This window comes from Bos grunniens, chromosome 22, assembly GCF_055505025.1.
Source record: "Bos grunniens cultivar Pamir isolate PY7600 chromosome 22, Bosgru_T2T1.0, whole genome shotgun sequence".
In the NCBI taxonomy this organism is placed as follows: Eukaryota; Metazoa; Chordata; class Mammalia; order Artiodactyla; family Bovidae; genus Bos; species Bos grunniens.
In genome coordinates, this window is record NC_141186.1 from 37246771 (window position 1) to 37274372 (window position 27602).

The 27602-nt window shown below is 39.9% G+C and overlaps 1 protein-coding gene and 1 long non-coding RNA gene across 23 annotated transcripts in view; one reads left to right on the forward strand and one right to left on the reverse strand.

The window, feature by feature from the left end:
- ADAMTS9 (ADAM metallopeptidase with thrombospondin type 1 motif 9) overlaps positions 1-27602 on the forward strand; it is a 162532-nt gene that overhangs the window by 99325 nt on the left and 35605 nt on the right. For 4 of the 6 annotated variants that reach the window (XM_086367020.1, XM_086367021.1, XM_086367023.1 and 1 more), the window contains 2 exons: positions 20316-20483; positions 26969-27142. In XM_086367020.1, the coding sequence (XP_086223146.1) occupies positions 20316-20483; positions 26969-27142 (342 nt within the window). Of the gene's footprint in view, positions 1-20315; positions 20484-26968; positions 27237-27602 lie in introns of those variants that run through there. The other 2 variants (XR_015151362.1, XM_086367022.1) reach the window with 2 other exon arrangements.
- On the reverse strand, positions 1063-27341 carry LOC147348298 (uncharacterized). Of its 17 annotated transcripts, none has more exons than XR_015151394.1 (6): positions 26951-27264; positions 19754-19819; positions 15577-15709; positions 7064-7193; positions 5268-5450; positions 1063-3165 (listed from the first exon to the last, which is right to left on the reverse strand). It is a non-coding gene; the product is annotated as an uncharacterized LOC147348298 (long non-coding RNA). The 17 variants fall into 17 exon arrangements; XR_015151393.1 differs by having other exon boundaries at positions 19754-20186; positions 26951-27245; XR_015151402.1 differs by lacking the exon at positions 15577-15709 and having other exon boundaries at positions 5268-5382; positions 26951-27341.

Consider the following 27602-nt stretch of genomic DNA (forward strand, 5'->3'; position numbering starts at 1 on the left):
CATTTGAGGACTTCCCTGGTGGCTCAGAGGGTAAAGCGTCTGCCTTCAATGCAGGAGACCTGGGTTTGATCCCTGGGTGGGGAAGATCCCCTGGAGAAGGAAATGGCAACCCACTCCAGTATTCTTGCCTGGAAAACCCCATGGATGGAGAAGCCTGGTGGGCTACAGTCCATGGAGTCACAAAGAGTTGGACACTTTTGAGGGTTTGAGTTGGCATTTGAGGGTTTTTTTTTTTTTTTTTTTTTTAAGGAGGTGCTGTATAAGATAACATTTCCAAAGCAGAAGATGCTCGCTAGCGCTGACTCAGTATTTATTATGTACCAAATCAGGCTAAGGAAATTGGTGTCACATTTAGCCCCATGTGACCATGTTGAGAGAGGTGTTTTTATGAATCCATTTGAATGTGTGATAATCTATTGAGTACTTTAGTGATAAGACATTTTTTTGAAGAAGAAGAAGAAGGAAGGCTTTATCACTTGCAGCCAGTAAGGAGAACACCAGGGATCTTTTCCAAAGTAGTGTCTCCCAGTGTTAGTATGCTTGACTATATTAATCCTATTTATTTTGGTAGAAAGAAACAGGTCATGTTCAGAGTGAATTTTTTTTAGCTCCTGCTTATACTCAATAAAAGGATATTGCTGAAACTCACCCTCCATCTAAACTCAACATTTTTTAGCTAATATTGATGTTGTCCATTTGACTCCATCAATAGAAAATCTGAATTTATAACTCTTATTGGTAAATTCCCATAACCAGCAGCTCTGAACACTTCCAATAACTGACTGTGTTTAGGGAATGGCGAAACATCTCTCACTTTTATTTTTGAAATATCTAATATTAATAGCCAGATTCAGAAGATGATATAAAGATTTTGGCTACAAGGAATATCACATTAAATATGAATGCATTTTTTATAAAAATAAGAATCTTTTTACTAATGCAGACATATCTTAAACATTCTGCTAGTATCTTTTTTAAAAAGAAATAAGAAACACATTATTTGGCTCTATCAATATAGAGTATAGAAATAAGATAGTTTTTTAATGAAAACATTACAATATATGAAATTATAAAATTTATTTGAACTCAGAGTAGATTAAGACTCTATAAACCACTCATCTCACGTGTACTTAAAAACCGCAGAACACACTGTCCTTGCATCTGTTTTATTGGAGATAAAACTTAACTGGAGTTGTGTTTTTTTTTTTTTTTTTTTTTAGTATTTACAGTGATTGTATGCCTGTCAGAGATTCTGTTCCTGCTTTCTGAAAGCTGATATTTCATGACTGCTTGACAGATTTCTGTTTTTACAGTTTTAAAAAGTCCAAAGGTGGGGATGGGGGCAAGGGTAGAGAGACATTAGACCCTGAGGAGTGTAGCTCCTCCCCCTGACTCAGGTCAGGGAGTTGCCCTCCTGGAATGGACACAAATGGAAACTTTGGAATGTGGAGTGGGAGGTAGAGGCTGAGTCCAAGTCTAATTGGCTGGGAGGGAATCCTGATTATTAAACGTGGTTGAGGAAGATTTATTTTATGAGGAGGGAGTAAAAGACTACAGGTCATTCCTTCAAAAAAGAAGTCATTAATTTTTCAGCTAATACTTTTTATTTGCCTACTGTGGGGCTAGTCTCTTCTGGGATGCTGAGGATATAGCAATGCACAATCAGAGCTATTGATTCTACTGGGAAGAGAGAAAATTCGGTATTAAATGAAGTTGAACATGTAAAGAACTGACAATTTCTTCCTGACAGCCTCACTACAACCATAAAAATAAAAGTTGCTATTAGGATATATATGTGTGTGTGTGTGTTGTGTGCATGTGTATCTTCATGGTTGCTAATGATCTTTGTTCAATAAATATAAATTATTGATCTTGTCTTTCTTTTTAAATGTGCAATCGCCCAGTAAATTTTCAGTGATAAATGCTCACTTGCTGATGGCATGGAACATTTAAAAACCTTCTATCAGGAAGTATGTTTCTGTTCATCTTTTCATTAGAACCCAGACATGAGTTCAGGGGTCTAAGAGTCAGGATAAGTAGAGGGCCTGGCTTTCTGCCTCTCCCTGCAGGGGCCCACGAGCCTCCATACCAGCATGGGAAGTTGTGGCTGAGGGTGCATTTCCCCCTTTGTTAGGTACCAATAAAAAGATCTGAAATGTGTGGGTTGCCACACCGCCATCTTTGCTCCTTGCTGCTGTTGTTTCCTCTAAAGTGGGATTGTTTTCATGGATCGTTTTAATCACGACAAGACCCCTTTCCAGAAATGTATAAAATAGAGCATTGGCAGCCAAGAAAGGAGGAGGAAGTAGTATGGAAAACAATCCATATAGGCTGAACCTACAAAGTCACCATTCTTAGTGAGGCCTGCATCCCCTTGCTCTTATTAGAATGAAGTTATGCACTGGCCAAAACAGTCCAATAACTATCTATGATGATGGATATGTTCTCTTTCCAAATATTCTCTCTTCCATATTGCTTTCTAATATGGAAGCTACTAGCCACATGTGGCTAATATTAAGCACCTATTATGTGGCCAAGTACAATAGGGATAATGCATTTTTAAATTATATGTAACTTAATTACTCTAAATATAAACAGCACCTGTAACTGGTGTCTACTGTATTAGACAGGGCAACCTCAGGCAATTAGCAGTTAATATTCAGCTTGTCAAGGGGTAAGTAAACTTATACAAATAAATTGGGGAGAAAAACCCTGTGTCAGCATGTAATGGATCCCCTATGTAGAATGTCTTCCCATCTAGTGAGTACCATCCCCTTGTCCTTCTGTTTTGCACCTTTGGTTGAGAACACTTCAGCGGTTGTTCCCTGACAGCTGAACATTGAAAAAATAGGACAGTGAAAAGAGAGGCTTTTAGAATCAGCTATCTTCAGAATAGTAACTCCAGGGCCTCCATGTAAAAGCAGCTGTTAAAACAAACTCTCCTCTTGTGCATCTCATAGTTCAAGTTCATCGTGGCAGTAAGTTCAGTTAAGGAGAAAGAATGTTTATGTGTTCTGTGGGTCAAAAGGGCAAGGTTTGATTGGTGTTTTTAGGAGAAGGCAAAAACAGACAACACCAGGTAGCCACCTTGTAGAAGCTTGAATTCCAAGAGATCATGCTGTCTTTGAGAAGTTTCGGGAAGGCAGCTTTCATATTCACTGATACCTGTAGGTAAAGGTTGAGCAGATTAGGTTGACAGAGCTTTTTCAAAGACACTTTAGAAGAATAAGAGCTGAACCAAATGTCTCCTCCATCACTGTAATTGCCATCATTTACCTTCACCTCCCCAGTGTTAAGAAAACATTATAGTTTGTTTCCTGTTTATATCCCATACTGATGCCCGCAGAAATTAGAATGTAGGTAGCAACATTGGTTCTTTTCTAGTGATAAGATAGAGTTGTGGGTTTGTTGGGGTTATTTTTTCCCCCTTTAGGGCAACATCTGAAGTAAATGATAAACAATAAACATTCAGGTGGTCTGTATTTTTAGAAGCTCTTTTAAATTTATTATCCTTACACTTAGGTTGTCTCTGTACTAAATTGGGAAGTAAGTCAAAATAACTCTCCTCAGCCACCTTTTTTTGATGTATTTCAGAAAGTAGTGGAATGGATTGTTGCAGTTATCCACAAAAGAGCTGTTTTCCCCTCTTTTAGTTTTGTATGATGCATTTCCTCCCGTAATTATTGTGATGGTTTTGACTTTTTATTGTCACAATCACTTATCACTTACATATTCTGCGAGGAGTTATGCAAAGCAGTTCACTCCAATTATCAGATTTAATCTCTTCTACTTGATGAGCTTAGTACCATCAGAGAAGTTACCTAGTTGGTACTAGGTCACACTGGCTGAATGAGGATCTGAACCTATTAGCAACCAAGACGTAATCTCCTCATCTTACTCTTTAGTTGGTGAAGTGGTGAAAAGCTGTGGGAAGAGGTTATCTACAATTTAAGATTTTCTGTTTTTCCATGGGGTAACTACTTGAAACATCCTGGAATTATTGAGCCATTTACAGATTTTGCTCAGAGCTCTAAAGGGATGAATATGAGAAAATTATTTCTCTTAAATGTAAGCCAGGTGAAGAGCAAGACTGGGGCACTGTGAAGTGAGGGAAAAGATGATATAAAAAAATTAACTAGAAAAAGGAAGAAATACAGACATAAGCACCACATTTCAAGTGAAATTCTTTTTAACCAAATCATTTCTCGAGTTGCCCCAAAGCTTAATTTCCTTTGGGCTATAGAGGCCCACTGTTCAAGCTTGGTGCCTTATGCAAAGTAGGCAGACTGTCAATAATATTGAAATGAATGAATGAATGAGAAAATCCTAGTTACTCAGGAGCTGAAATGATTGTTGCACTGGCCGAAACTATGGAAATAAAAAGCTAACATGTAGGAGGGAATCATAAAAAAAAACCACATAGGTTTAGATGGTGGTGATGTATCAGTAGTGATTTCCTGACTTGGAGAGTTGTATTTATGTGGAGAGTGTACTTGATTTGGGAAAATTAGATTTTTGGAGATGATGAGACACTATATGGATTTTCCAGGAAAAGACAAAATATAATGGCATATATATATATATATATATATATATATATATATACTTAGGGAGGAGGATGGAGGGACCAAAGGTAGTGAAATGTTGGTAGTTAGGGAATATAGATAAGGGGAGAGGGAGTTCTTTTTAATATTCTTACAATTTTTCTTTAAGTTTGAAAATTTTCAGAGTAAGTTATTTTTTAAAAGTTCTTAAACGTAAATATATTCAGAGTGTGTATTATACTTCACAAGGAAGCAGAGAGTGTAGGTCTGGATTTATTTCAGGGCTTTAAAAATTCTGACACATTTTAGGAAGCTGTTTTTAATCTCAGATTTGCACTGTAACATCATAATAAAAGGGGGTGCTCCAGTCTGAGCTCAGCATAAAGAGCGTCTTTCCTAGTTTTCATTGGTTTTTTTCCCCATGAGCTTCTTCCTCTGCCCTCTCTTCCCTTCCTCTGTCCACCCCTCCCACCCAGGCAGCTAAAATGAAAAGGCCTCTGGGAATGGTATGGTTTGTTGCTCCCCTTTTCCCAGGGAAATCCAGACTTTCACTGCCAGGCTTGCTAGTAAATTCCAGAAAATACTTGAATAAATACAGACTCCCCATTTTTATCTATTGCTTCATAGCCAAAACCCAGATTCCTTTGAAAACTAAAGAAATTTTTGAAAACTCTGTGCTGTTTTCCTTCTGCCTCATAAAAAGCCTTCACCCAGCCAACTCACCTCTTCCTCCATTGCAGTTTGCCCGTTCTTAGTGAAATTGTGACTTCCTTCTCCTTGGTTGTCTCTTCGTCAGACCTGAAGTGTCCAGGAACCCCTTAGCAGTGGCAGGTCATGGCTGCGAGGACAGGGAAGAATGCTATCCAGCAGAGCACGCTTGTTTCACTGTAGCTATAATCTTCATTGCTATGCATGGAAATTGATTTTACGTTGTACATGTCACATTTCTAAGACCAAGGATTCCAAACCCTTTTAGCCTAGGATCTTGACCTTGTTAAACTGATGTTCAGTGGGCCCTTTGCCACTCTCATCCACAAAAAAAAACACAAAAACAAAAAAACAGCCCTCTGTGTTCCCTACCCCCCACCAAGTCAGTTAAACTCAGTTTGGTTTTGAGAGCTTTCTGAAAACTTTGAGATAATTCTGTGGTTCTCTAAAAATCAGGGTTGATTTTTATCTACTAGTGGACATTGGGCAATATCTGGAGACATAATTGGTTGTTACAGATGGGTTTGGGGAGTATTATTGGCATCTGGGCAGTATTATTGGCATTAAGGGCAGCCAGGGATGTTGTCAAGAACCCAACAGCATGGCTCCCAGAGGACAGGGAGGACTCATGATCAGACGTCATGGCTGAAGTCACAGTTGCAAACCCCATAGAAATGACGCTGGTTAGCTATCAGAACATACTTCTCTTGAGCGTCAAATTTTCCATCAAGTAGTATGTGGGATCCTAGGAACCTAGCAAGGTCAAAGATTTTCAAGAATAAACTAAAAATAGAAGGGTTTCAAAGTTGTCTCAAGAGACTATGAATTTGCAAACCAACATGCAGTGTCACTCAGTCTTTGGAGCCGAGAGGGGAAGTTGTTGATGTGTACAGATGTGCCCAGTGTGTTCCATAGACATTCTGCATGGCAACTTTGGTGGGGGCTACCAACTTTGGATAGAAAGTCATCAGTGAGGATCAGAATTTCTTAAGAAAACAAGGTTACTCCAACATTCCAACATGTTCTTACATTTGGGCTATATAAACTGATAGCACTCATAGTATAGAGATGGATGGATGGATGGACAGATAGATAGATAGAGGTAGATCCAGAGATATATAGATACAGATTCCTTTCCACTTTATGTTTCAAACAAACAGCACTTCCCTCATTCATGGTAGAATCTGCATATGTGTAATGGTTCACTTCTATGTAAGAGTTGGTTTCAGAACTGAACATCTAGGAGTTTTGGACAGGAGGTACTTTTATAAAAGCATAGTTATTCCTAGTGAGCATTTTATCTTGGAAATAGGAGACCAGTTTCTGACTAGAAACCAGGACAGTGGTACAGAAACTGTCCCATAACTTGTGTATAGGTCCGAAGCAGGGTTTCCCAGCCTTGGCACTATTGATGTTTGGGACCAGATACTTCTTTGTTGTTCTGGACATCATAGGATGTTTGGCCGCATCCTTAGCTTCTACCCACTAGATGCCAGTAGCATATCTTCTTAGTTGTGTTAACAGTGTCTTCAGACATTGGCTTATGTCCCCTGGGAGCAATATTATCTTTCTCTCATGGTTCAGTGAGTTTCTTACAGCAGAACTTTCCATATTCTCATGGGCATTAAGTAGCCATAGTAAATTATTATGTTGTAGAGATCACTAGATTTTCACAGTTGTTTTCCCACCAGTTGTTTTTTTAACCTTTCAGAAGAAACCATGATCAGCTTTTCAGATGTGTAAGGTTAACCTGGCTTTTCAGTACATGAACTTACGGGGAAAGAAGTTTCTAAAGTTTTACCCCTTCATACCTCTCCTTTTCCACTTTTCAAATCTTTTCTGCTTTAACAGATGGTAGTTCTATGTATTTACCAACTTCAGATCCCCATGCCACACAGACACACGTATTTATGATCAAAATGGCAAACGGAACTCCAAGATCTGTGGGACAGAGAACATTTTAGATGATCCATCTCCTGGCCCTAGAAAGAAAATCAATCTCAATTCTTCTTCTTCAAAAAGGTCACTAATGATGGCAATAAACTACTAGTAGTGAGTCCAGGTCTTTGAGACCAGAGAAGAAATCCATCAGTAGAGGAAAGGCAAACAAAATGAACCCAAGACACTGTCAGCAGCCTCAGAAGGTTTATGGTAGGACCCAAACTTTAATGAAATATTGGATTCTTCCCACAATGTTTAAACTTTATTGGATGAAAGAGCAGAAATTTTTATAAAAAGAAAGACACACATTGGAACTCAGTGTAGATGAGACCGTGGTTCTCCATAAGACAAATGGGTGCCACTTTCCAGAAATAACTGGAGCTTTAAATCACCAATGGGCTAACTATGTCAAAAGCTCTTTGAAATTAGAAATGGAGTTTTGCCTTTTACGTAATTATAATCTTTCCAGTTATTCTGGGAAACCTCAGTTCTCTGAATTAATGGGTTTCTCCACCTCCTAATCACCAACTGATGACCAGTAGTCTTATGTACCTTGATGTGGCATGTAAAAATGCCCGTCTGCAGTAGTCCAGATGGATTTTACCAGCAGTGGAGAAAGAATAACAAAAGGCCCACATTTACTGAGCAACTTCTTTGCGCGAAGCTTTGGGCCTGGTGCTTTGTAAGCGTTATTGCTGATCCTCGTATAATCCTTGCAGAATGGTCCATATTGTATCCATTAGGTGGGTATGAAAACTGAGCTCCAGGCAGGCTAAGTAAAATGTACCAGCATCATACAATCAGTAATTCTTGGATCCAGACCCAACTGACTCCCAGGTTTAACGCTTTCCCTCTCTTTCTCTGGAAGGGCTTTCAGAACTTCTATAAATACTCATTTTGATTTGTGACACCTGCAAAAATAGGCTCTTACCCCAGTGTAAATCAGTTTAGCTTTCTTCTACTTTTTAAGAGCCATTGAAGCTGAGTCTTTGGGGTCTGAATTTTTGAATAGGTCCTTTTAACACTTCAGTTACTTTTGAATGGTTTTCAAAAGAACTCAGCAATTGAATTTTGTCACCCAACACTTTCAGACCAGAGCTCTGAAAAAAAGTTGTATTTCCCCTGGACATTTACAGCATGCTAGAACAGTGTGAATTAATACATCTGTAGGGAAATATCTACTGAACTAAGAAAAGTAGATCTTTCTGGATGCAGCCTAATATGATTATTTGGGTATTAATTATCTTACTTAGTAGGGAGGCTTCTGATGGCTAGCCTGTAGAGAATATACAGGAGAGTGGCAATGATTTAATTCTATCAGGTTCAATCTTCAGTTAAAATCTCAGACTTGATGTTGGTTTTGTAATCCTGAATACCCTCTACATTGAGAGCATTTTTTTAAATGAAAGGGAACTAGAAAAATCAGACTTAAACCTAGACACATTATTCTGGAACAGTGTAAGTCCTTAGGATTTTTGTTTGATTGGTTTGTTGGTTTTTTGGTTTGTTTTTTGTTTTGGGGTATATCTTATTTGCCTTTTTGTTTTTTGTTTGTTGTTTTGGGGTGGTTGGTCATTTTTGCTTTTTGATGTTTCTAGCCAGAATGGAGATAGACAATACCCGGCCCAGATAGAACCCATTCTCGTCCATTACATTTCTTTTTAGTCTACTTTCAGTCTATATATCTACATTTTTTTTCCATCTGGCAAAAGTGTTGATCTAAAGTGACACATTTGGGGAGGAAAAAAGCATTCTGTGACCCTAATAGTATATGGCAGTCTTAGTGGCTACGAGCCAAGCCTTCAGTGTTAGTCTTGCCTGCGTAGACCTCAGGATTCTACTGCTTGCTGTTATCTTACATCACGTTCTCAGATAACCCTCCTCTTAGATGTCCCCTGTGCAGTATTTAGTCCTGTAACTGTGAATTAAATATTAAACTACAAGTGTGCTTAGCCAGTTTTGGAGTGAACAGACACAGAAGATAGGAGTGAGCAGTTGTTATTTATTTGAGCCTTACCAATGAATTGAGCATTGTGTCGAGTGTTTGCTTCATCCATAAAAATTCTTGTGAGATAAGTGATTCTAGCCTCTATTAGATACTATTCATTCATGCATGCATTTGTATGTTCCCTAAGTATTCAAGTGTTTTCTATAAACTAGGCACTGCTCTGAGCACTAGGGAGATAACAGTAAACAGAACAGACAGAAATCCTTGAGCTCATCAAATTTACATTCTAGTGGGGAGGGGGAATAACCTATAAATCCCAAACAAAAGAGGTGAAATATATATTGTGAAGGAATGTGAGTGGTGCCATGGATAAAAATAAAGAAGAGCGAAAATAGCATGTAAGAGGAGATGGGAACTATAATTTTTAAGGTCAGACAGTCATCCTGTAAAAGGTGACAATTGAGCAGAGATCTGGGAAAACAGAAAAGTTAGCTATGTGGATACTCAGGAGACGAATGTTACAGGAGAATGGTATTTCAGGTGAAGACCTAGAGACAAGAGTATGCCAGGTGTATCTTGACAATTGCAAGGTGAATGCGGCTGAAAAAAAGGGTGGTAGGATATGAAATTAGAGATGAAATTGATGGAGGGGAACATGAAAGTTCATCATGGTAGAGGGAGAGAGAAAGACCACTAGAGGAATTTTCGCTTTCATTTGCTGACGTAGGAAGCTATTGGGGAAAGGGAGAGTTGAGTAGAAATGTGGATTTGTTTAAAAGAATGAGCCTGGCTTTTGAATTTAGGGGAAGCTACAGGAGGAACAAAGATAGAAGCAGGGAGAACATTAAAAGCCATTGAAGTAACTCCGATGAGAGTATTCTGTGGAAGTCGTGAGAAGTGGTAGGATTCTGACATTTTAAAGGTAATGCTGAAGGATTTGGTCCAAGTTTAGATGTGGGAAACGAGAGAAAGAAAGGAGTTGGAATGACTCCAGCCAGATTTTGTGCACTGAATAAGTGGATGAGTAGTTCCCATTGATTGAAATGGAGAAGCTAATCCGAAGATCAGGACAACTGTTTCGGACATGTTAGGTTTAAGTTGCTTACTCACCATCATTTCATACCTGGTTAAGCATCTCACGTAAGATCACAAATGAAGAGATAGAGAGATAGTAGTCAAACTAAATCTGATTGATTCCAAAACCAAGTTATTACACATGCTTCTGCCTCAACTCTGGGATTTCTATTTGAATAAATCTCAGAGTAGTGCAGGAATAATTTAAATTCACAGAAAACCATCAAACAAAGTTTTAGCCACTTCTATGCCCCTCTTCTGTGTTATGAGCCACTTACATTTTAGCTGGGTTTTATTTCTTCTCATCTCATCCTTTCATAGTGGTACTCTTGAGTCTTTTCTTTACCAAAAGGTAAGCAGGAGGAAGAGACAAGGAAAGCCACAAAGGACTTGACTAGAGCCTATTGGTGGTAATTTGGTTTTATCTGAAACTCCCAGAAGAACATTGCAAAGCTGAAGGGTGAGCATCTCATTCAGTAATGGTTAAGATGACCTTTTCCCTCTCACTGAGATATATTTCTCTGATTACAAACTCAGAGGTATGCATATTTCAGTTCTGGGGTGGCATTAATATCCACCCAAAGCAAATTCAATACATGAACTACCTACCTCTCCAGCTGTAACTTTTTCAATGTAAGATACTTGACATACTGGCAGATAAAGATGTTCCTTTCACATGAAGCTGATGGAAGAAGGACCAGACAGGCAGAGAAAGCAAGAATGGAAGAGGCAATTAAATGAACCCTAACCTAGTGTTTTTTAAATGACTGAATAATACTTAGACTAGCTCTTTGGGAGGGGGAAGAAGCTCAGGGCTGAACATTGGTTGGGTGTCTGAAAATCCACATATAGCCTATCTGGATTGCTTTTCTATGGAGGCATTCCCAAGGGCACCTTAAGTTCCCATGACTCTCCCTGGCTGCCTGGGACAGTAGCGTTAATGAGTGGGTCTTCTCAGGTGCTATCATCTAGTCGAATGACATCTCCAGATAGCCCTGAACGCTTCAGCCTGGGCCTTTAGTTACAACCCACCTGCAGAGTATCAAGAAACTTGGATCCGTGTTCCCAGCAGACATAACTTTTATATCAGGCTCTTCTGCACCCACCTTTGGAACAGCTGAGAATAAAGGATCCTAGAACAAAAACGTCACCCACTACCCTCCCCATCTTCCAGTCTGCCTTCACAAATACTTCTGTGGTTAGAGGATGGGTCCTGGTACCATCTTCACCTCTTTCCTGAAAAGTGACAATGTCATTATTTTGCTGAAGTCAGATTACCAAAAAATCATCACATCTAACCTTGCAAGGGAAAGAAGCATTACAAAAATCAGCACTGTGCTTGGGAATGGGGAACTAGGGGTAACAGAGCCTGATAACATAATATACCTCAAATCCCTGGAGGCACTATTGGATGTGGCCACGCTAGAAGTCACCGTGTAAGGTTTTGCAGATTTTCTTGGTTTTTGTGTCTGTCTTTATGGGGAGAAAAACTGTAATGTTTATACTCCTGGAGAATAAGAAGGTCCCCAATTTGGGTTTCACAAGTTCCATAGCTAACTTCATATGCTGCTGTATTTCATGTGAAAATGTTTTTCCATCCTCTGATACAAAGTTGTTATATTATGAAGCTGTAGGATGCAACTGGAGAGCATCCACTTTTTGGAAGTGATGGAAGGTGGGGGTCATGAACATCTCTCACTGCCTCCGCTTCTTTTCCTGGCCCTGCCATGTCCCTTGTGAGGCGATTGAGGGGCCACCTACTTGGATATAGTATTGACAGGCGCCTTCAAGTGTGCTCTGAGAGTTGACATGTGAATCTTAGTTCCCTTTCTTCCATGGTCTTAGACCTTTGTAGCATTGCACAGGCTGGGGTTTGGGGGGGTCGGGGGAGGAAGGATGGCCCAGTGCCCCATCCGGCTGCAATGACTGTGACTCCTGCATCGGCTTTCTTCTATGGTGCTCCCTGCCAATCTCATGCTTCCGCAGCTCCTTTTCATGGTAATAAGTGCCATGGTGGTCCTGGACATGAACGGCCATCAGGCAGGCCTGTCAACACTGGCTTTACGCCCTGAAGTCACAGCCCTTGTTTCCTGGCCAAGCTTTCTCTCCTTCCTCCTCCGTCATTTTGGTTCCCTGATGCCCCTGTTCAGAGCCATTCTTGTATTGTGAGAAGCCCTATAAAAATTTCCCTAAACATGTTCACATCGCCAATGAGAAGATATGCTTTTTGACAAAAGATTCTTAGCATTCCCACCACTGGGGACCGAGCAGGGGAGTGACTGAATATGGTTATCACTAATGTGGATTCTGTGCTTCAGGACATTGAAAGAAATAACATGACCAAAAAAAAAAAAAAGACAAAAGGAGTTCTTGAGATAGTAAATGTGAACAGGAAATGGTAGAGTAGAGATGTGGCTTTCAGTAGTGATGCCTTTCTTTCTCTTACTTGTGTTTCTGTCTTCTGTGGTTAGAAGAGCCTGTATTACTGAGTAATAGTCTATGAGAGTAAAAAAGGCACTGCAGAAGCAAAGGAATCATCCACATTTATGTCTGCTCTGGGGATCTCTCTGTGACCTTTAGAAAGGAAAGTACTTCCCCCATTCACAAGAGGAAGATTTTTCTAGACTTGTTCACCCAGAAGTGCCTGTATTAGAATGTTAACTTTAGACTCCATAAGTGAACATATATTTTAAAAAATATTCACCTTTTAAACTGCGTGTTAGGAGATCTTTTTAAAGAGTCCACCAAATACGAGTAGTATCAGTGGAAACAGTGAATGTGTGTCGATTTTTACACTGTCCAGCAAAACCCCAAGGGCTCTGTATACTTTGTCATATCTGGTTGTAAGGCAGCCTTGTTGCGTATATATGGTGTTGTTATCCTCATTTTGTTACAGAGAACACAGCTGAGACAGGTTGGGTAACTTGCCCCAGATGGCGCCATGATAAAGTGGCAGATTACACTCCACCCTAGGTCTGTCTGACTCCAAAACCTGTGTCTCGAAGGGCTGAAATTTAGAGCAAGGTGAAGAAAAGTGCCATTCCTCAGCAATGAGCTGAGGAATCCCGATTCGTGCACAGCCACCTCTTGGAATTTGTTCTTAACTGGTATCTTAGAACAAGAGGTAGTGAAACCCGTGCTTGTTCATATTTGTGTTGGTAATCCTTTAGAGCCAGAGGTGCAGAATCTATTCCTGCCTTGGGTAGCCCCAGACCATACTGCTAGCACCATGTGGGCATGACCGAGTTGGAGTGGAAAGAATTAGGATGTCTGGTCAGCTGTAGGTCCCAAGCAACATGCAAAACACCAGAATCTATTCACAAATCCTCAGTGCAGTTGGCACCAAGTCGGGTTCTGTGCTGGGTCCAGGAGCTCCTACATCCATCTATTGCTTCTTTCCTATGTGACTATGAGCACGGCGTGTCTCCTCTTCCGTTGTGTTGAATTTGTAAAAATAAATACATGGACTGAATAATCTCTGAGATGACCTCTAGCTCAAATATTTGAGAGCTTAGTCCTTGGTGAATTGGCAGCCCCAAATTTACAACCTGTAACCTTCCATTCCTGACCACGCCAAGGACCATTCAGCAGTGAATAGAGAGGAAAACTCAGCATATGACCTCAGGCTGAATGCAAGGGGTGAATCAATCTTGAAAAATGGCCACGAGAAAACCAGAGTGTGGCTCTGACCGAAAGGAAATGTGGCTCTTTATCTTTATGTGATATTGTACATAGTGGTATGCTCATTTTTCATAGCATCTTTCTTCCCGGAGTGCTAAATAGGTTGTATTAAAATGAGAAACACATTGTATAACCATCCTTTTCCTGGGAGACTAACGAGTCAGAGATCTCTAAAATAGTCTTAGGAAGCGTTTCTTTGAAGTCCCAGTTTTCTCTTGTCACCATGGATAAGCAGAGGTGAATGAACAGCCTGCCGTCTTAACCAGGTCTTCTCTTCAGTATGACTTAAGGAAGAAAATAGTCATTCTGGAAACATACCTGCCGTATTTAGAGGCTAACTCTGCTGTTTCCTGGCTCTGTGACCCTGGGCAAGTCATGTCACCTCTTTAATCTTCAGTTTCCTTATTCATTAAGAGGAATCCTAATAGTACGTGAGCCACGGACGGGGTTGCTATAGAGATTAAATTGGAGAAGCTAGTATCTTTGAGCTCATGGTCCCACTCATATAAGAGGTCAATAAAAGTTAGCTGATGTGATTTCTAATAGTCCTGCTCCAACTCTTTGAATCTAAATAGCTGTGCCAAATCCGATGGGTCAGATTCCAGGTGGTTCTTTCTTGAAACCATTAGGAAAATACGACATTTGGGACATAGTCCATTTCTGTGATGGCTGTAGCCTTCATGTGTTCATTCATTCCTGTAAATATTTTCTCAGCGACTACAGTGTGGAAAGCAGTAATAAACATACATGAATTGCAGTTACTAGCCCACATGGATTTCTAGGTCTTGCCCTGACCTTGATCCCTAAGTCTATATCTCTCCTCTCATATTCTGTTTATTTTTTCTGTTTATTTACCTGGTGGGTACAGGCTGGAATCCTTTGCTTTTCATGATGGTAAGATGTTCATGCAATATTCACTTCACTTATCACCGTAATTGGCAAAAGCAGTTCTGAACTGTGGGCATATGCATTGCCTGCTTTCTGATATCATACTTCCCAGATGGGATCTGACTATGTTTTTTAAACAAAATCAGAATGAGAGTGGAATCAAGAAGAGCTTATTGTTATGAAAGGACATATTTCATTTTTTATATTAAATGATTTAGATGATTTTTTCATATTTTATAGAATCACTAGGGAAAGGCCTTGAATAATAATTAGTAGAGTCTCCTGTCTCATAACTGAACTCTGCCCACCAGTCTCAGAGTGATGGTTTTCTGACTGTCAGAAATGCTTAGATCATTATAGAGTCCTGGCTTAGCTTAGTAGATTCTAGCATTTGACCTTTCTCTTGGCTTTTCAATTCTTATTTCTAACCTGCTGTCAGTCCTCTGTTTGGAAATATAGACTCCTTGATCAATATCCTCCAAAATACATTTCACATAAACAGAATCTTATATATACAGATCACTTGGAGGTAAAAATCACTGAGACATACTCCACTGTGCCCAGACACTCTGCTGGAGCTGTCCTCCTGGACCGTCCATTAACCTTTATGTATCAAACATCAGCCACAACTTGAGTAGTCCTGGTTCACGCCCCACTCACTGCATTACCTCCTCTGAGCGCCCAGCATCATCCAGCCTCATCAAGAAGCTTCCTTCTGGCGAGATATTGTGTGTATCCGTGACCTCCACCCTCCCCTTCTTATTCCTTCTTGGCTCCTAATGGTGTTCTTACCAGTTCCGTGTGGTTCCCCATCTCCCTTCAGATGTCCAGGTTCTCACCAGCCTCAGCAAAGCTAGGGATTTCATTCTCTCTGGATCTTCAGCCCTTGTCATCCAGGCAGACACACCAGGTTGTTTGCTGGCTGCTGGGTGATTGAGAGACCCAGTTCCTCAATATAAGTGAAGGGACCGATGCAGGGCATCCCTAACGCCAGGGACAGCACACCAGGAAGAGTGAGATGCAAATCCACGCCACATCTAGAGCTACTACTAGAGAGAAAAAGCCAGTTCCATTTCCACCATATGTGTTGAAATGCACAGATTTTAAACTCTTAGACCTTCATCTAAAAAATTAAGACAACCTCTCCACAAAGCTCCACGTTAAACATTCCCTTTGAATGACCTCGCAGAAACAAAAGCCAAGGCATTAGAGATACTGACCTTGGTGTTTCTATGTAACAAACAGAGATTACTTTGAGAGTGTTGGAGGAAAAATCATTCTCTTAAATATATTGGATTGTTTCTCCAGAGGAAAAAAGTCAGGGTCCACCTGGCAAACTAGAAGGCTATTTGGCTGCAAATATAAGGAATTAAATATTCCCCAGAGCAAGAAACTTCATATATATAGCCAAAAAATAATATGTACTAGGTGACACACTAAATTCAACTATTATTTCTGCAACGCATGTTGAGACAAAAATCAGTGCCTGGGAAAGGACTGGAAATAATCAGACAGAAATTTCCCTCAGAATATAAGAGCTAAAACCTGTGTTTATTTGGTTATCAAGATGATAACTTCTTTATGAAATCATGATAGACCTATTAATAAGCCTGCTAGCTAGGGAAATTTCCACAAGCAGCTGCTTTTTGTTACTGGTAATTTAGAAAACATGAAAGGTGTTTGCTATCAGATTAGATACCTTAAGAATTTCTTTATCACTTTTAGATCTGAATTTTAGGCAAATAATACATATGGTAAGTCATACTGAAGTGTTGCATCCTTTTCTCCAAATCAGTTTCATTCACGTCCCCAAATAAGAAAACCACCCTTAGATATGGGTGCTGCTGTTGCTGCTGCTCGGAGAAGGCAATGGCACCCCGCTCCAGTACTCTTGCCTGGAAAATCCCATGGACTGAGGAGCCTGGTGGGCTGAAGTTCATGGGGTCGCTAAGAGTCGGGCACGACTGAGCAACTTCACTTTCACTTTCCACTTTCATGCATTGGAGAAGGAAATGGCAACCCACTCCAGTGTTCTTGCCTGGAGAATCCCAGGGACAGAGGAGCCTGGTGGGCTGCCGTCTATGGGGTCGGACAGAGTCGGACACGACTGAAGCGAGCAGCCGCTTTAGTTGTGTCTGAGTCCGTGCGACCCCATAGACGGCAGCCGGCTCCTCCATCCCTGGAATTCTCCAGCTTCAGTTGTGTCTGACTCTGTGTGACCCCAGTTCGGCAGCCCACCAGGCTCCTCCGTCCCTGGGATCCTCCAGGGAAGAATACTGGAGTGGGTTGCCATTTCCTTCTCCAATGCATGAAAGTGGAAAGTGAAAGTGAATTCGCTCAGTCGTGCCGGACTCTTAGCGATCCCGTGGACTGCAGCCTACCAGGCTCCTCCGTTCATGGGATTTTCCAGGCAAGAGTACTGGAGTGGGGTGCCATTGCCGATGTAGCTAATCCAGGTATTTAAAAGAGTTTTAAGGTGTTATATTTAAAATCAACTTCCTCCATCTGTATTTCCTGGGTAATAGATGTTGGTTGCCCCAGTAGCATTTCTCAGATGAATTATTATCAGTGATGCTGTTGATTTTCATTGTGCTGTTATGTTCCCAAAAGACATCTAGCCACTTAATTGGAGTCATATAGGAAGAGATGTATACACATAAAGCATTTTGGTTATGCCATTTTGAAAACGCCATTTGTCTTCAATAATAGTACCTATCTCTGTGGTTATTGGAAGGATTAAATGAGATAATGTATATAAAGTCTTTGAGTAGTGCCTTGCACCTAATGAATGGGAGAAAGCTGTGCCTTTGCTAATTCTGCCTTTGTAGATTGCTCCCTAATATTAGGTTACCTCTTCTAGTGACCACTAAATGGATTTGTTTTATTTGTCCATTCAACACTTATTGAGGACCTGCTAAGTTCTAAGTATTCTACAAAGTGTTGGAAGTATAAGCCCATAGTGATAAACAAAGCTTCTGTAACCCCTGACCTCATGGAACTTACAGACCAATAGATTACTAAATCTCCATTTCCACCAACTTTCTTCCTCCCCTCCATATTAAGGGACAGCTTGTCTGAACTGTTTGTATATTGAAATGATGATCCTTCAGGGTCAAACTTGCTTTCAATTGATACTTGTTCATCTGATTAATAAGACAGCTGTGTCTGTTTCTTCACCCTAATCAAACACATTACCACCCATGAACCCATATCCTCTAAATTCAGCTCATCTCCTAGAAAATAATATATTCTTGACTCCCCGTGCTGTTTTTCCCATCTCTGTCCGTATCATCACTCTAATCCAATTGCCCAAAGCAGAAAACCTGGAGGCCTTCCTGCCCCTGCCCTCTCCCATCCACCCCCCAGCAGATCCATCGGGGAACTGTCATTTGTAGTTCAAAAACGATTTTAAATTCACCAGCTTCCTTCACCCCTCCACTTTGCACCCTCATCAGTGCCACCGTCACCTCTTGCTTGGACAACTGCGTTAGCTTCCTAAGTTTTCTTGTTTCCACTAATGCTGAATTTCTACCCATTGTCTACTCGGTAGTAAAAATAGAATTTTGAAACGAAAATTAGACTGTGTCTTACGCTAACTTAAAACCCCTCAGTGATTTTCCGTCTTGTGGAGAATAAAATACATTATTGTGACCTATTAGCTTGACATGGTCTGGCCCTCAGGAATGCCCCAGGGACTCCTCTTGCAGGCACTTCAGCCCCTTTTCTTCAGAGTACTCATGTCAGTTAGCAAATATGTATTTGTTTTTGTTGTCACTTGATTAATGCTGGTCTCCCTCACTGGTCTCTAAACTCCACAAGGGCAGGGATTATATCACTCTTATTTATCACTGTATTCCCAACACTTTGCATAATCCTGAAAACTTGGTAGGTGCTTAATAAATGTCTGCTGACTAAACAAATGAACGCACCTCAAACTCTAACTGTGCTTGTAATTTTGGTGGAAGTAACATTTTTAAATACTAAAATTAGTCACTAATAATAGGGATTATCTGTGTGTAAGTTGGTTTATAGGGAAACTTCTTGGAGATTCATTATAAAAGTCTTCTAGAATTGTAGCCCAAAGTCTTCATATACATCAAAACTCTAAAGGCTGAAAGATGGATATTTTTGATGTAGATATTTAAATTGGACTCCTTCCTTCCACACTGTATACTCCTTCCAGAATGACTACTCAAAATCATAATACTCACAAAATAAGAGCTCAAAAGAAAAAAACCTTTCCATCTCCTAAAGTAAAAAGTTAGGCCCAAATATATTAATACACATATTTTATATTTCTCTAGCAGCTACTTTGGAATTTTTATAATAGTCTATATTTACTAGAAAAAACATGTCTGGCACATATATGAATGGGATCACTTAGAGCTCGCTTGGTAATGGTGGTTCAATTTATATTAGGCTACATGTTTTACATGGTGCTATTTATCTATTAGACCTGAAAGGACACTTTGGCCATTTAAGTTAACAAAATCACAAAGTTCAAAGGAGAAACTAGAAACATTGAGTAGAAAGAAATGATACTTGAAATCTATTTTTGTTGCATTTTCACATTTTTGCTCTTCATTCTTAAACTCAGTTCCCTCTGAAATGTAAGGACATTGTATTGGGAAATAATGTGTCTTGAAAACCGGAGCCAGCAAGCTTATGATCCAAGTGGTAATGACTTCTGTAATCGCTAATGAGGCAATGGACGTTGAATATCTCAGTGTACTCATTGGGGCCAGCCTCTTGCCTGTTCTACAAGAAGCTGTCATGTCACATTTTTGTCCCGACTCCATGAGCACTTTGATTCCTAAACCTTTCTGAGAAACCTACTCTGAAATCAAAGTCAAGTTTCTTAGATGTGGTCAGACAAGGTCACATTAAAACAGTTCAGTGAACCTGCAGATCAAAGTTGAAAGGTAATGCCTCCCTCCCAAACTTGGCACAGACCCACCTGCTAACTTACCTTTCAGTTTCTAACATGCCTTTTTCACCTCCTTTCCAATGGACTGGGAAAATGAGAGCTTATCCTCTGAAAAATGGTAGAAGAGTTTCCTTAAATCAATTCATAAGGAAATTGAACACAGCTGTATTTTGGAAATGCACCTTTATCCAAAAGAGTAGATCACGAGGCATTTTGTTGAAGAAATATCTTGACCAGAGACTGCATGAAGTGAGATGTCCAAAATAAATCCTTACTAATTCATAGTAGGACTTCTTTAAATCATAATTTCATGGTAATTTCAGGTTCGTGGGCTTATTTTTGGCCTATATTACCAGGATTTACCCTCACTCTTGAGTGACCCAAAATACTAGACAGGATTCCCGCTGTCCATATTTTTTTCCTCCACTGCCACATTCCTTCCATGTTGAGCCTTGAGATATTATCCAAAATGGCACTGCAGAGGGGGAGGGAATGGTGACTCTTGTTAGGCATGATCTTAACATCTCACGACCTAGGTTTTTATCAAATTTCTTGTGATTTAAAAAAAAAAAAAAAACAACCTTGCCATTGCTTTATATTTCAGTGTTCTGTCTCTTGTGGTCGAGGGCATAAACAACGAAATGTTTACTGCATGGCAAAAGATGGAAGCCATTTAGAAAGTGATTACTGTAAACACCTTGCTAAGCCAAATGGGCACAGAAAGTGCCGAGGAGGAAGATGCCCCAAGTGGAAGGCTGGCGCCTGGAGTCAGGTGAGCAACACTTCTCCTCTAACGACTTCTTACTTCCCTTTGGCCACGTGGCTGACACCAGTGTGTTGGCTTGTTTCCCTGCTCAGTTTCAGTTTTTTAGAGGGGAGTGTGGAGACAGGGAAGGAGACAGCCTTATGTCAGAATGCTCACTAGCTGTGGGACCTTGGGCAAGTGGCTTCATCCCTTGGTGCTTTGGGTAATGTATATACTAGGACAGTTGTGGGGATTAATTCTAAGTGGTGATAGATGTCAACTGTGTAGGACAGAGTAGCCCTCAATGCTTTGCTGATGGCTTTTTATTATTCACCATTTAGAAAACCACTAATTCAGATTCCAGTAAGGTTGACTATGGTTACCTGGCAGGAATTGAGTTCAGATTTACCTTTGAGGTTCTTAAAGAAAGAGCTGTCAATATGAAGGATTAAAGAATACTTCTCTGCCTGTTAGATTGTATACAGTAGAGGTGGGGGATAGATGGGGAAGTTTTCTGTCATTTCCTAGCTCTGTGACCTGGGGTGATTTGTGTGACCTTGCTGACCTGACTTCATATAGCTCTTATGAGGATTTATTGCAGTAATGAATGCCACATACTTAGCTCAGTAGTCTTAACTCTAATAATCTCTCAAGAGAAATATTTTGTTTGAATGAGTGCAGTATGTGTATATCCAATGGGAAAGTGGGGGACGTACCCAAGAAACTGATGACAGTTAGACTCCACTAATTGTACACATTTGCTAAATTCAGTAGGTTTCCCTATTGAATTCAAGAGGGAACTTGAGAAGCTTTTGTTTACACATTAACAATTGGTGGGTGAACAGATCACTCATATCTGGCCCTTAAAGTATATCTTGTTACTCCTCACTTACACATTTCCTCAGCTTAGTTGAAGGTGCTTACTTAAAAGTAGTAAGGCCCAATGTCTTTTCACATATTCTGTGTGTAATATGCTCTTTCCCTCTGTTAATTTGATGCATTGAGGTTTTGCTGAGTTTGTGGTTCTCCTGTGCAGTAGAGATGTATGCACATACTCTGGAGAATCAATAGGAAACCAGGTTCAAGGTTGGCAGCCTGTAGAATTGATTCTTTCAGAGCCTGGGTCTTGATTCCTAACACCGCAAAGAAGCTTTGTACAGCTGTGTTAACATGAGAAGGAGTTGAGAATCCTCTATTTCAACATGAATGATAGGAAATTCCTCTAGAAACATGAATTTTTCTTAAATGCTCTGGGCTGCTGTCATTGTCCCCCATACCTCACAGTCATATTCCCCTTCACACAGAAATAAAATGTGGCCTGCATTGTACCCCAGCAGAATAGCCTCAGAGTGCTTTTATCATATCACATTTTGTTTTTATTTTTATTTTAACAAAGTGTCTGTGTCCAGCCAAAGCTAGTTCCTCTTCTGGCTTCTTTAAGGGATCAGATTTCTAGGCAGTATTTCGTACTGGTCATCAGTAATGGTTTGTCTAACTGACTACTGTCATCTCTGACTTCCAGCCCTTGTATTTTCGAGCTGTTCAATTCATGTAAAAGCCTATAGCTAACATTATTTAAGATACCACACCAATTAGCTTGTCCTCTTGCATACTTTCATGCTGTTATTTTTCTTTATGTCCCTTGGCCTCGACTTATCTATTTGCATCTTGTCGAGATGCACTTAATTGATAGTTGTTATAAGAGTCAGTTCATTTAAAAGAAGGATGATTAAAAGACTCTTTCACTCTTTATTGGTAAGCACAGAGTGAGTTTTACTTTCATATCCTGTGAACTTGATGGAAAGTCTAAAATTGCTCACAAAGCTGGGATGATTAGGTTTGAACCCTTGGGGTTTTTTCAAACATAAGGTAATAGGATTATCGGAATGCTTCCCCCAAAAAGACTGCACCTGTTCAAAATGATTGCTTAGGAAAGTCTAGTTACCTTTGTGGAAAATGCAAGTAAAAACAGTCATGTAATGGTCTGTGGCCAACTTTCTAATGCTTGATTTGATTTATAGAAATGAATTATAAAAGCAGGCAAGATAAGATGCTACATGGGTAAAATCCGATTTGTGCAATTTTGAAACATACCTGAAGATAATCAGACCCAGAGGTTGATGGAGAAAGATAGTCTGCATGATTAAAGATTATTGGCTTACTAATGATCCCATGGTAAACAGAAATATCCCTAAGGCAGTAATATAAAGCAAGAGTAATGATTATCCATTTGCAATAATTTTTAGAAGATTTTATATCTGGTTCTTCTGTTTTCTGCTGGTGGCTGTATTTTAGTCATCTCGTCTTCAGGGTAGGGGAAATAATTATTGTAATTTCTCATTATGTCAAAATGTCTGACAATAATAAGGCATATAGAATAGTGGGAGAGGAAGCTAGTGCAGCCTTGCTAATCTTGTCTTTTCCTCAGAATTAGTGTTTTGAGGTTTAAAGTGGAATGTTTCACTTTTACATCTTTTGAACATCTTGAATGTGTCAAGGAAATTTTTCTAGTAAAAGAAGAACCTTAATTGAAAAACATACTCAAGTTTGAAAGAATTTTTTTTTTTCAAAAGTTCACGTTCAGTTTGTTTAGATGATTTTGATAAAGAGCTGAGGGATGAAATTTTCAGACAAAATCAGCATCTGATTCTTGATTCAGCTTGATAAATGTGAAGGCTCTATAGGTCCATGATTCAAAAGCCTTCCAGAGTAAACATCGTTAATGTATCCTATTCCTATAAAAAAGCTTCCTAAACAAAAGAAGATTAAGAATAAACAATAAAAATGATCAGATTAGAATGAAAGTAACACTTTACCATCATTCATCTATCATGAATTCATTCAGCCCTGAGATACCAGTTTTTTTTTGATACTTGAACATTTCTGTGGTCAGGATGGTCCTTACATCTAATAGAAGGTCATGATTAATTGCTCCTTTTTCTTTCTCAGTGATACAAAATGTAGCACTGTGTCTTGAAGTCAGGGAAACACTTGATTTTTTTAAAGTTCTTCAGTGCTCATGCCAAAATGGAAATCGGCAAATTGCATTATGAACCTATCAGCCATTTTTGGTTGGGAATTTTTTGTAACTACCATGAGAGTGGCTTGGTCATGTGATTATGAAGTGTTTAATGGAGAAACATGGCAGATGTGCAATGTGTGTCCTTTGAGAAATCTTAGAAACCCTATGCACATGGTCAGTGATGAGAACTAGAGTTGCCGTAGTGATATGTGCTGTCTGTGACTTGTATTTGAACTGCAAACGTTGATGTTGAATTGTTTGAATACAGTCCTTTCACCCACTCTTGCTGACGTAGTACAAAAGGCTGCATAATACTAGCACCATATCTTAAAACTGGAAGCCAAATCCTAGTCCACAGTGGCTTTGGTTTATTGCCTAGGATAGAACTTATTTGAATTACTTTTTGTTTTAGTTTTTGCTTGAGTTAGGGTGATTGTTCTTTGCTTTATTTATGTGCGAAGTATCTATGTAAAAGGTTTACTGGGAAGTATGAAATATATTTTATGCAAGATGCTTAGCATAGAACTAAGGTCTCCACTGGCAGTGATTTTGTAACTCTTGGGATGTTTGGAGGTGTCTGGAGACAGTTTTAGTTGTCTCAGTTTGGCAGAGGAGAGGGAATGCAACCGACGTGTAGTGGGATAGAGTCCAGGGATGCCCCTGAACTTCCTTCAATGCACAGGACAGTCTCCAACAAAAATGATTTCTTAGGTTGAGAAACCCTAGAATAGAGCCTGGCCTAGTAAGTGCTCACTAAGTTTGCTATTATTGTTACCAGTTGTTATTTATTAAAGTTAGTTCATACTTTAGTTAGTTATTAAAGTTTGTTATTTTTCAAGCTAATCCCTCCTTTGAATCCTGTCATGGCCATGATTGTAGCAGTCACACTGATAGAAAGTATGTAAAATTCTTTCTAGGCTTTCAAGTATGTACTACAGTTCCCTAAGCATCACAAGTTCCATAGAGATTTGTTTTATCTATAGAAAGAAGCATTAACTTTCTCCTTTAAATTGGTGAGTTCTGCATACTAACATTGCATAGCAGGGAGTCCAGAGAGATGAAACACAGCTCCTAGCTTAGTAGTTTGGAACTAAAAACATTTGCATTCAAACCTGCACAAATAGACTGCCATGCAGGAATGATAGTTGCAGGAGGAGGGCACATGTTAATATGCTGCTCAACCTTTTTTCTTCTTAGAGTAACTAAAAACTGGACTACATAGAACAAGAATTAAGCACACACACGTGCACACACCACCACCATCAGCACCTCCAGGGTCACACAGAGGTCTTTCTGATGCTGTTTTATTCATAGGATTTCTGCACAAATCTCTCAGAATTTACCAAGCAAGCCTGGCTTGCTCTGTATGCTAAATGTTGCCTCCCCTGAGACAGCACAGGAAGAAAAGTCCAACACAGAGAACTAGCTCTGATGCAGTACACTTCATTTTGCACCAAGATTGCCATGAATGCAGTTTTCACAGAGGCAAGGCTTATTATACCTTGCTATGCATATAAGCCCTGTACAAATCTTTGAATATGTTAAGTCAGGGCTAGCTTTGACAATATGAAAATCAAAAGCCACAATGACATTATTGTATAATTGAAACTTCCTCTGTCTTTATTTGCCCTTTGGAAAAAAATATTGAACATTGTAGAAATTATTTCTTAAATATTGGATGCTTATGGCTGATAATACCTTATCTTTGCTGAGCCATAAGTAATAATTTAGTAACAAACAGTGGCATCAAAAAGAAATTGCATTTACTTAGAACCTGAATAGTATACACCTGGAAAGCCTTGAATGTTTTTTCCTTTTTCTTTACCTTATTAAAGCATGATGAGATTTTGAATATATATCAGCTCTATGCAAATTCAGACTTGTTTACTTAATTGTTCTTATTTTTTTCCTTGTGCTTTTACTTGGATACGTTCTGGAATTGTTCTGTTTTATGCTTAAGGCCCCAAATTCAAATACACAGAGAGTGTTTTGGTTGTTATTTGCTGTCCGTGGTTGACGATTTCTGTCATTCCTGTGCTATTTCTCCTATGTCATAGTTCATTCATTTAATGTGGAATCAATGGGAAATATACACATAGCTCCCCGAAGTATTACATGGCCATCTTCTGTAGACAAGGCAGTCACTTGTGCTCAGGCACCCTCTCATTCCACCCAGAGCACAATGACTTTAAATGTCTGATTTCTTGTGGGTCACAAACTCATTCAATCCAATTAATACAATTAAACCCAAACAATAGTAGCAATGTTGCTCTAAAATATTTCCTTCTCTTCAGCTAGCTTTGATGTGAACGCTTAAGCTCCTTGCCTGGCAGACTTATCTGAAATGATATGATTTCCCAAGCTGCCTTCTAAATATTATCACCTGTTTTTTTAGAATCTGAAATGGAAATAATACTAATATGCACCAGAATTCATTAGGGGTGCTTCTTGATAGTAAATTCCCATTAGCCTCAGAGTACGATGAATCCTGCTGCAGGGTAGCTGGACAGGAATTTTTATCTAATTTAAAAGCTTGATTCTACTCTGTATGAAGACTTCCTCTTAGGAATATGACTTTAATGTATGTTAAGCTTGTTTTCTCAGTCAGACAAATGAATGGAGGCTCAGCTATCACACAAACTTGGAAACAATTTTTAATAGCTAAGTGAAATAATAGGCATTTCTTTCCAGTTAAATGTTGCCTTTAGTTTCTCACTGTCAAAAGCTTAATAAAGATAATAATTCTTGGCTGCCCATGAGTGAGATTATAAAACCCAGTAACGAGGAAACCACTAAAAAATTAATTTAGAGAAAAGTTAATTGCAGATTAATAGGGTGTTTTGCAGCTTGGTCAACAAAATGTTTCAGCCTGATTAACAGTACATTTCACAGGCTGAAAACACAACGCCCAAGGAAATAGTTTTTCTCTGTCAGCTTTTATTTTTCATACATTCATCCGAATTCCCCTAACTCTAGTAATAGGAGCAAGAAGAAGAGGAGACTGGAGAAAATAATTCTACTTATAAGGCCATAAAATCTTCAGTGATTTTCTCTCCTTGAGTTATAATTTTCATCTGCCAAGAAATTCTCTTGTGTGCAACTGTCTCTCCAATTTTCAAGGCCCTCCAACCTTCCGGGATAGAAATCACTTGGGATTTTCATTTCCCATGGCAGCAGTACTCTAGGATGTACTGAATGTTTCTGAATGATGTCTCCCAGCCTCTTCCATTGTCCAGGAGTTTTGTTAACTTGAGAAATTACCCCCAAACTTGAGTCTCTTCCTCACTCAACTGGCTTTGTTAGGCAATGAGGCTGCAGATTTTAGACATTTCCTGGGTCCCTTTCACTGGAAATTAGAAAACCCCGTGATGACTGTGAAGATCATTGGATTAGGAATACCATCCCCAGGTCCTTGACCCTCTCCACCCTGATGACCGCCCCCTCCCACCAACAATCCAGAGCTCCCACTTACATCCTCTTGTCCTTGCAGTGCTCCATGTCGTGCGGCCAAGGCGTTCGGCGGAGAAATGTGGGCTGTCAGATGGGAACGCACAAAACGGCCAGAGAAACCGAGTGCAACCCCTACACCCGACCAGAGTCGGAGCGCGCCTGCCAAGCCCCGCCGTGTCCTCTCTACGCGTGGAGGGCAGAGGAATGGCAAGAAGTAAGTAGAGCCAGGAAGCGGGCACCTGCCAGCCTCTCGCTCAGCCCCCTTGCTATCATCACATCCGTTCCCCTGTGAAGCCCTCCAGCGCAGTGACCAGGCTGGCGTTTTCCCACCAGGTCACTGTCAGAGGGCAGGAGTTCGTTCCAGGCAGGGTGGGAGAACTCCTCCTTTTTCTGCCATTCCAACGCTTGTGTTCTTGATGTTGCAAATCTGGCTGCCTCCAGAAAAAGTTGAACAGGCCGTGGGCCAAATGCATGAAGATAACTTTCCCAGAAGGAGGGGGAGATGGAAGAAATATTTTTGAATGTGTGTGTTCAGACGTGGTCATTTGCGTAAGTTCAAACAGCCACTGGGCAGACCCTAGGTAGGATCTCCTCTGGAATTTTTTTTTTCTTCCACGGCTTCAGCCATCAGCTGGGAGGCAGGCATTTCATTTGAAACCCGGATTAATTAGTGA